General features: G+C 40.4%; 1 protein-coding gene across 1 annotated transcript in view; it reads right to left on the reverse strand.

Annotated features, from left to right (window-relative positions):
• The window catches only part of zcchc24 (zinc finger, CCHC domain containing 24), a 74,239-nt gene extending 63,725 nt beyond the window's left edge, over nt 1-10,514 (reverse strand). Inside the window, exon 1 of the mRNA XM_079559986.1 lies at nt 9,843-10,514. Within this exon, the coding sequence (XP_079416112.1) occupies nt 9,843-10,082 (240 nt within the window). The 5' untranslated portion in view covers nt 10,083-10,514. The remainder of the gene's footprint in view (nt 1-9,842) is intronic.
• Between the last annotated feature and the right edge of the window lie 473 nt (nt 10,515-10,987).

The raw sequence follows: 10,987 nt of genomic DNA on the forward strand, positions 1-10,987 counted from the left end.
GAAATTGAAGTGTATCCTCCTGAAATGTTGCACAGCCTACAACGTCTGGCATCCGGCTCTGGGCCCAAGTCCAGTATTTTATCTGCAGAATATGCATTGCCATCGCAAACCATCTGCAACTTTATTACGTGTAGGCATCATAAATCATGCATCGCAGTTTCATACTTTTCCCAAGTTTTGGAGCTCTGTGTCTTGTGAAAAGGCGCTGTAAATGGGTTAAAAGTGCTACTTGCATGCAGCCAATCAATAAGTCTGCTAAGTGAGAAAAGGAATCATGTTTTTTTTTTTTACTGCAATACAGCTCAACGTGTTCATATTAACTCTCAACCTTTGAGAGTCGCAATGTTTTCTCTAAGTAACACATGGATCATGATGAGGATGACCACAGCTCAGTTGGTGAAGTGGTCTTTTTACAGGAAGGTTGGCACTTCAATCCTAGTGCGGGAAGTGAATGAATATCGCAAAGTTACCAGAACAATACATACATATAACAGTTATATCCGTTTGACTAGAGTGTTATTACGTTAACATTATGGACTAACATTTTTCAAGTCAAACTACCCTATTGTCTAAAATGCAGTATCACAACGCTTGCTGTGCAATATTGTATCTCATTGCAAAACTTTCTTGACATTGTACATAATTTGGCTAAGAGTGCTTTACAGCAGGGGATCCCGAACAGTCACTCAACAAACCTCTCAGGACACCCTTCTGTAAAATGTTATTATTATAATAATTATACAAAATTGTGTATTGATTTTTGGATACATTTCACAATAATCCCCTACCACTAGAAACATGTACAATAGGCCAGGAGGAATGAGTGTGTTTGAGAGTGCGAGTGTGGGACAACGGATACAGATTAGCTCATTAACCTGCACTGTCCCTGCCAAATAAAAACAAATACAAAAATAAATACAAAAATGCTGTTTTCAAAGAAAAATACTTACTCAATGACAGAAATGTAAAGAAATCAAAATCATCTTGCAACCCCAGGGGATCCTGACCCCCACTTATGGAACCACTGCTCTACGGCACTCACTAATGAAGTAGTTCTAAAATGGCCTTGATGTTTTTTGCTGCATGTGCAGATTGTGCCAGATATCTTATGGTTTCGGCCACATTACTCACACATTACTTTTGCAAGTATTGAAAAATGCAACTCGACTTAATATTGTACCTCAATACACATCGTATATGTATTGTGATACGTATTAAGACAAAAGCGTATTGTCCCAGCCTTGCAATGTACCATGAAGTATAAATGGATAAGTGCAGTGTACTTTCTCCCCACAAATTGCTGCATTTACTGTGAGCATATGTTGACAATTTACAATACAATAGGTTAAATACCCCACCTTGAAACTACAGGGTCAGCAAGTTTTATACACAATAAAACCCTTTGGAGTCAGGATACTTTCCTCTTCTCCGCGGACAACATTTTAGCTTTGATTACAAATAATTCTCTCACCCTGTTGGCATCTAGCATCACAACAGTTTGTCCCTCGTCACTGCAGCCCAAAGGAAGCGGGTTTCACACATGTCTGCTAACGACGGCAGGCCTGTTTGTTTATTTTGTCTGCACGTGTGAGGGGGGAGAGTCGGGGATGGGATTCTCTGGATGTGGTGATGGAGTTGTTTTGCCTATTCCATTACCTGCATATAACACAACAGTTAATGACGCTGCCTGCATAAGAGACGGATAAAAACAGCGGGAAAACCGGACCAGTTGTTTTAAAGGTATAAAGATGTGTCAGCAAGCAGCGGGGAGTAAGTAGGAGTTAGTGAGGATTTAAAAGCTGTTGAAATCGAGGCAATAAACTATGTTTGTGTTCAGTTGTGTGGTTGGCTATGGTTTTGTTCGGCGTAGCCAGTTTGGAGAAGGTGCAAAAATTTGTCTCCCAGAAGAAGAGGTGAGCAGTGGGTTCGGCGTCTACAAGATAATATTGAAAAAATCGTGTTTGGAAAAATGCAAAATCACCTACAAGGATGAAGGATACTCTACAACGATGGCTACATTTGCAAGAGAGGCAGTATTTTTCATAAATGGCACTCTTGTATTGGTTTTCATCATCATTTATGACCGAAGGCGAGGAACAAACTACTTCTCATAAAAATAAAGATGAAACCAGAGATATTCTTGGGACTGTGTGAGGGGTCATGTGGGACCAGAAGGGCCCGCTATTATTACTGCTCTACAACAATACAGTCAAATTAAACTTAGGAATTGCACCTATGATTAATGACACACTATAATTGTAACCAGGTGGTCAGTAACAAAGTACATTTACTTAAGTATACTTTTTTTTTTAGGTTTTGAGGAACTGTACTTTACCTGAGGATACAATACTTTCTATTTCTACTCAACTTAATTTCGATACAAGCTCCAAAGTAAAAAAAACAAGAACAACAAAACATCTGGCTTTTAAATCCTAATAGTGCACACTCCAGAACTGTAGGTGGCGCTGTGGAGATGCACCGTCAAATGCCACTGGCTCCCAAAGAGGAAGAATGTTTGTCTGCGTCGTGTTGCCGTACGCGCGGTGAATTTGAGTGTCATTTTTGTGTCTTTGAAGTTAGCTTTAACAGATTCAAACATATTTCTTGAACAAGTTTTTTTTCTACTTTGAGTATAAAGTATTTTCAACAGCAACTTTTACTTTTATTGTAATAATATTTGATCTGTACTATCTGTACTTTTACTCAAGTAGTGAAATCAAGTACTACTGACCCCATTGCTTCATTTGTACATCGGTCGGTACTGGAGCACTTTTACACTGGCTTGACCGATTGGGGAAACAAGACAAAGCTCTTTATGTAGCTACACATCATAGACAATATTTGCTGGATCCTCCAAAATATATTTACCCCCCAGACATTGGGAGAAAATGAGATCTCCCCCAAAACCAAAAGCGGGAACAATTCAAGCACTGAGGGGAGTAAAGAGTATTGTTTAACCAGGGCCCAGTGCAGAGTCTTCAAAAACCTGTGTTTGTTCAATAATGGTCTACAATATTATAACTGTACATTGTTATTGTTCCTTTACATTCTGCTCGAGTCCGTTGTTGCCTTTATTTACCTTTTCACCGATTCTCCTCGGTATCACGCTATCAGCCATGTGTATTTTCCTCTTTCCAGGACACTTTGTACCTCCTTCCAGTCTGCACCACTCACTCACAGTGTAAACTAGGCCTCATATTAATGGGTCTGCCGCATCTGGTATGAGGCGAGAAGGGCAGGAGGAGAAATATGTGTTTGTCTTGTCCGGGCGCTATCATCTCAGCGAGGAGGGGAGTGAATCTTTAGAAAATCTGTCAACTGATGGGGATGCTTGCGTAACACGAGCTAGTAATACACCCCCCCCCAAAAAAACGAGTTTCAATATCGCTGTTGTGTGGCCTTCACTTGTGATTTCTCGTCAAAATCCCGATGGTGGTTTATTTTCCTTGGCTTCGTAGGTGTAGGTTGCAAAATGCAGGACTTTTTGTATTCATAGAAGGTAGTTAGAATGGACTGGAGATATTTAATATAGTTAAAGTTATTGTTCACATAAAAGCATTTGGACACTCTTTTTCTTCTGCTTTTTTCCTCTACACTAGCATTTGTTTGCATTCAATTTATAATATTCCACCCTGAACTCGGCAAGTCTTCCAACTAGATGTCCTGTCTCTACAAACCCTGTAGCCGAGATCCCTTCAAACATGCTCTTCAGAAATGCATGGGATTCTTTTAAAACGTCAGTCGAAAATCGAAAAGTTGGAGAACGTGAAGTTGGATTTTCCTCAAAATTGTGACGAGGTAATCCAGCGCAGACTGACAACGGCACAGAGTTTTATAGAATCAACAGGTGAAGCTCTAAAAGCTGCTGAGTGAAGTAGAGAGAACACCAAACCTGTAGGAGGAATGATGATATTACTCAACATCTTTTACCATATAAGTTCATCGAAAACATTTTTTGCTGAAATTGACTTTTGGCAACACTTTATTTTACACTACTCTTGATATATTGTACCTGCCACATTAAATACAATGCAATGTGCTATATAACAATGTGGTACATAATGTAATAAGACATAACACCCTAACCTTAAAGGAATAGGCCACCGTTTTTACATACTAAGATATGTTCTTACCTCACTTTAGACGTGTTAATATATCCCCGTCTGGTCTTTGTCCGTGCGCTCTGCCAGGCAAACGGAGCACATACGCAGCCTCTCCCACATGTCCTATAGCTCCAAAAAAGCTCACGATAGAAGCTACCAAGCTCTTCCACGTGTTCCCTATTTAAATAAAGTTACGTGAAGTGTTTTCATGCGAAGTATATTTACCCAGAAATGTAGCATGTCGATTTTATAAGCAAATAAAAAGGGGGACTATATTGTGAGGCGTAATGATACGAGGAGCACAGCGTCTGCGTAGTAACTCCTAAAGACTTCCCCCGCTCACTTCCGTCAATAACCTTTAGGAGTTACTGCGCGGACGTTTTACTCCTCGTATCATTACGCCTCACAATATAGTCCCCCTTTTTATTTGCTTATAAAATCGACATGCTACATTTCTGTGTAAATATACTTCGCATGAAAACACTTCACGTAACTTTATTTAAATAGGGAACACGTGGAAGAGCTTGGTAGCTTCTATCGTGAGCTTTTTCGGAGCTATGTGACATGTGGGAGAGGCTGCGTATTTGTTCCGTTTGCCTGACAGAGCGCACGGACAAAGACCAGACGGGGATATATTAACACGTCTAAAGTGAGGTAAGAACATATCTTAGTATGTAAAAACGGTGGCCTATTCCTTTAAGCCCTAAACCTAAGGGTCTTATGTCTTATTACATTATGTATCTCCAAAGTGCTAATACACATTATTCCATTGTGTATGTACTACACAGGTACAAGTTATTACAGATTGTTACGAAGCAGATTACAATGTATTACAATTAGTTGGGTACAATGTATCAAGGTAGTGTAAAATAAATTGTGACATGACTTTTTCTTTTGCTCAAATGCTTTCCCATTTTGTCCAATTCTCTTTCCTCCTGATTAAATGTTTGCAAATCTTTTGCAAAAATCTGGATTTGTGGTGTTAAAATGTACTATTTTGGCATTACAAATTACATTAAAAAGCCACATACACGTCTGTACGCCTTGTTACTGTTGCTACACTTTGGACACCTTCATTAAACCTTGCGCTTGGGCGGCACGGTGGCGCCGCAATTAGCACTTGTGCCTCACAGCTAGAAGGTCCCAGGTTCCATTCCCACCTGGACGGAGCCTTTCTGTGTGGAGTTTGCTTGTTCTCCCTGTGTCTGGGTAGGTTTCCTTTGGGTACTCCGGTTTCCTCTACCACTAAAATCATGTACAACAGGTTCCCCTCTGGGGCCAGGACTCCCCTGAAAAAGAGATTCTTAATCTCAGTGGGACTTTCCTGACTATATATAGGTCAAATGTGTAATTACCTGTACTAACTAACCTGTGCAACTACTTACTTGTTCCCTGTACCTACACATGGAACTCTATTTTAATGCCACAGGACAAAAAGAAAAATCTGTGCAAAATTTGCAAATGTTCAACCAAACAGATACTGAAGGGACATTTTGAAAGCAAATCGAATACAACAGGCTGGTAAAAAATGTAAGTAAAAAATGTTTAGGCCTACAATTTCACCCAAAAATGCTGAGAATGCTGAAAATGTAGATTTTTTTGATGAACTTGCAATGTCAGTTTGTATCTTCCGTAGCCGATGTACCGTCTCATTTAGGACGACTTCAAAAGGCATCTACAGTTACGTTGCTAATAATGCTAAGGCGCTACCTATCCTGGGTAAAGTTTCCACAACCTGGCAACACAGAGAGGCAACGCACACATGTAATCAACACACTGGGAACCTTAGCATTTCTTTTATACGTCTCTTTCCTCAAAGTGTGTCATTACCAGAGCTCCGTGTGTACACTGTATGGGCCAATGGGCAGGGCCACTGTAAACACCAGCTCAGGCGGGATCAAGTTAGCGCCCTGTATACATTATCTGCATGTTTGTCCCTAAAATTACATCGGCCTATAAAAATAGAGAGCATGTACACAGCCGGGCCTGATTTTGTGCGGGCTATTTGGAGAGAGCACAGTTGCTGCAGTGCTGTGGTCCGCTCTGCCTGGATAGAAACCTTTCTAACGCTGTATGTTTAAGTGGAAGAATGCAAGTGGATTGAGATAGCAATGTATGAAAAACAAACAAGGAGAATGCTCAGTGACTTGTACGTGAAGTATAAATCAGTACTTTTTACTTCTACTTTTTGCAATGTGATTTTGAAGTATCAATACCCGTACTTTTTGAGTGATTTTGAGTGACTCTCTTCACTGTAAGTCCACAAGTAGCAATCTTTGCGCTGACAAATAGAGGAGAATCGGGGATGTGATGTCATATCGCTAAGCATTATGGGATGAGCAGCAATTGCAAACTAATGGAGATTTTAAAAGTTAAAATACTGGAGTAATTTTTCACATTAAAACTTTTGAACACCATGGTGTATTAGATGTATTTACTAGCAGTAACTCAGCAGCTAACGGAGCTGTTTTTATACTGTTTTTAGCTAATGTTAGTCAATGGAAATGTATGCTAACAGCTGCAAAGATGGCGGATCTCCATGGTAACTATGAATTTTCCCGAACTCTATAGAATAGATGTAGCTGCAGTTAGTATTTCTTGAATCATAACTTAAAACTTATTTCTGTGACGTGTTTTTGGAAACATTAAAACTTTCCCATTATTTTATGTATTGTTTATTGGCTTAACAAACAAACACATACCACTGATGCTATATGCTAGCACAACTGATGCAAGCATAATTCATTGAGTAATGTTTTAAAGCAACATTTAAAATAATTTTACTCAAGTATAAGTAAAATCTTGTGACCCAAATAATCACTCAAGTTAGCGTAAAAAAAGATTAGTCTGAAATCTCTCTAACCCAGTTGTGTTGTGGATTAGAGAGCCATATACAACCCTACTCAATGGGACATTTTTGGACTAAAGAGACGTCGGACTAATGAGACGTCGGACTAATGGGGCGTTGGACTAATGGGGCGTTGGACTAATGGGCTGACCCCCCAAAAAAGTGTTTGCAGAAAATGCTACTTGAGTGGTGTGAGTACAAAGTAACTGTTTGAGTTTATGTCTGCTTTATTCCAGTATAAACTTAAATTATGGGAAACAAAACGATGTGAAATGAGGTGATAATCCTGTACACAAAACACAAACAATATTTTATCCAGCCACATTAAGTTTTTTCCACTTAAAAAAATGTACTCAAAGTGAACACAAATAACAATTTCTTTAACTCGAGTAAAAGTACAGATACTACATGATAATAATACTCAAGCAGAAGTAAAAAAATACAGAATGAAAAAACAGTTACTTCAAAAACGTAGTGAAGTACTATCCACCACTGATCACGAGGCGAAATTAAAAAGCTTAAGGTGACTTTTTACCCTTATTTGAGTAATTATTTGGATTGGTACTTTTTACTTCTACTTGTGTAAAGGGATTTTAAAGTAACAATGCTCTTACTCGAGTAAACAGTATGGCTGTACCCACCTCTGACCAAGACAAAGGCCACAAAACTTAACTTTGTTACCAAACTCACATGCATTAGTCACTTTGCAAACAATGAATGATAATGATTAGACTAGACAATTTTGAGATCAACACAGCAAGAATGTATGTAATCTGCCCCGCAACCTGCCGTAAAATGTCAAATCAAACAGTAGCAAGAACGTTGAACAAAAATAGAATCATGCAGATATGTATTTATGCATTCATCAATATTATCAGATTTGGGCTATCATTTCTCATCAGGGAAACGTTCCTTCAGTTCCAGGCTGGACTGCATAGACCCTCTTACTATACACAGCTTTTACATGCGTTTATCCCCGTCATATTTCATGCCATCACACATAGGATACAGATGTTGCTCATAAATTTACATACGCCAAACATCATGTACTTTTATGACCGTGCCTGTTTGTTGTATTAGAGCTTGTCATAAATTGTTCTACGGTTTGAAATATTGGGCCTCCTTGGACTCTCGGTTGTGTTGTTGGTTCAGCTACTCACAAACACAGCTGTCATTTGAAATATGAAAATGACTTCACCAAAAATTGACGCCTTTGCTGAATGCGACTACCATTCCAGTTGTAGTCAATCATCAGCATCGTGTGGGTTTGGACGTAATAATCTTTTGTATTATCTTGGCTAATCCTGTGCAAAACTTCCTTGAGAACCAGCACTATACTATTCAAGTTCATAACAGAGTATACAATAGGTCATATATTCCAATATATTCAACCAATCGTACTGGCACTTACACATGTCAACTATGCACTTTAGACAAGGTGCACCTTAAAAGTGCTCATCCATATTTGGGATACCTCAACCTTGCTATTTGGCATTTCAAAGTCAGTACGCTATGAGAGACTGGACTGGTCAGAATTTACAATTTGTCCATAGCTCTCTCTGCAGGCAGCAGTGGGAATGACACAGTGAATACAAGCTTTCACTTTCAGCTCACAGCATGCTACCAAATCACTGGCGTTGTGATGAGCACGCTTTGAGCACTGAAATGCCCACAGCTTTCAAAATTAGGTTGAAAGTTTTATGTTCCCTCTATGATGCGATAAGATACAGGAAATACAGATCGGAGCGCTTCTGTAGTTGAAGAAGTGAGCAGGATTACTCGGCTATTACCAGTATTGTTGGGAAAGTTACGTTAAAGTTGTAATATATTCTAGAGTAGTTACAGTTTTAAAACTGTTGTATGTTTGAACTGTTTCAGAAATGTAACTGAGTTACACTACTTTGAGTTACTTCTGAGTTACTTTTGGCAAAAAACTAGTAATGATGCCACCAAGCAAAAGTGCTTTTCCTTTTCCTTCACTTTCCCCCATTCTCTCGCGTTTTGTTTTTTTGACGAAGTTAGACACACGCAACTGCAGATCTTATACACCAGTGTCCAACTAGATTCGGTGCTGCATTTTATTTGGGGGAGTTTGGCATTTTTTGTTCTTGGATCAATACAAACCAAAGATGTTACTTTTGTGTGAGTATTCCTCAGTTACTGAAATTAAAAAAATTAAAAATTTCTAACTCATTACTTCTGTAATACGTTACCCCAACACTGGCTATTACTGCATGATTAAAGTGATAAACTCCTCGTACGTTTTTTGAGAGGGGAGCATTATGACATTATAACTTCATCATCATCATCATCATCAAGCTAAAAAAAAAAGTCTCTTTATTGTTTAGTTCTATCTTGTTGATAATGTTGATGTATTTCTCTAGTTTAATGCCAAGCTGTCTTTTCGAAAATTAATCAAAAGGAAAGTAGTCGACAATCACAAATCGATGATCTATTAATTCAATAGGCCCTATTTCCTCATGAATAGGTCTAATCCAAGAAACAGTTCACTCCAAGTCCATTAAGAATAAAGCACCCTATTAAACTTCGATCACATCTGTTACTTAGAATATTATTGTTGGGGGCCTCCTGCTGCTAAAAGGAGGGGGGGGGGGTTCCTGCCCCCCCTGGCCTGCTTTGGGAATTACGCCCGTGTTTGTTGCAAAGCTTAAAACGGGCTTATTATCTTACACGACCATGCAATGCAAACCTCGGCTAAAACGCAAACTATTAGTCAACGTGCACGCATTTTTTTTTTACCCGAGCAGCGAAATATCATGGCGGTTGTCGTGCACGCACATGGAATTCAACGCAACTTTTGGACTTTTCCTGCGAAACCCTGCGACAGTGACAGCGCGTAAAAAGTGAGTCCGCCCGCAGCCATGTCTCACCTCGTTGCGCTGCAGCTGGAAGAAGTTGTTGAGATAGTTGGAGTTGAGCGGGGAGCTGATGTCGGCCGCCGCGGGAGTCTTGCTGAAGCTCAGGTCCGTGTGGGAAGAGTTGGGCTCGGGTCTGAAGGCGTCGAACGCGCTGGTCTGGTGCGGCTCCTGCAGGGACAGATACACCCAGTTGAGGAGCTGCGCCGGCTGGTACACGGAGGCGCTCGTGTCGATGGCGGACAACAGGCTCATCTTTTTTCCTTTTCATTCAGATCGGATGGACACACACACGAAATATTCCCCCCCCTCTCCGCTCGCTCCGTTCGCCGCCTCTCGACTTGGACTCGTCTCAAACTTTTATCTCTCGCCGTCTTGTTGAGATTTGAGACTGTCCGTGTGAGTGCGTGCGTGTGTGCGTACGTGTGTGTGTGTGTCCCCTGCCCTGTCCCCCCGTGGTTCTTCCTCCGCGCGCCGGGAGCCTCGTCCCCAAAAAGTCAGATGTTACTCGCAAGTCATCGCGCCAGGCATGTCAGGATGAAAACTTTTCCCTGCGCCCCCATGCCCCGTTATCTGCCTTTATTGCAGCGCAGGGGCAGAGCGAAGAGCGGCGCTGAATATGCAATGAGGACGTCCGTGCGTCACGAGGCGCGACGCAGGCACGCAGGTCCGGCCAGAACATTGGACTGAGCGATAGAGCCAAATACAAGAGTATTTAGGCAGAGGTGGATACTCAGTTGCTTTTGTACTTATTAGACTCTATCATTCAGTACTTTTTACTGTCTTAACCCCCACCTGATCTGAGCACGTTTACTCTAGTTTGGCTTTACCGAAATCCAAAAGCTATTTGAAAAAAAACGAAAAAAAAAAAAAAAACACGTCAAATTAGAGACGAAAACGTGCCGTAAAAGCAACAAAAAAGTGATGCAAAAGTGACGAAAACGCGACAAAAAAAGCAACAAAGAAACAACAAAAAGAGCGACAAAAACGTGCCGGAAAAGCAACAATAACACAATGAAACAGCGATTAAAACGAACAGACGGATAAGTCACCATCAGTTTTGTAGGTCTTGAGGCGTGACACTGGCCTGTCGCCTGTAAGCTTCAGTTGAGAAGCGTCTAGATTTGGGTAAAGCTGAAGAAAATGCGCTCGGTTAAAGT

Source organism: Gobius niger (assembly GCF_951799975.1).
Source record: "Gobius niger genome assembly, chromosome: 7".
NCBI classification, from domain to species: Eukaryota; Metazoa; Chordata; class Actinopteri; order Gobiiformes; family Gobiidae; genus Gobius; species Gobius niger.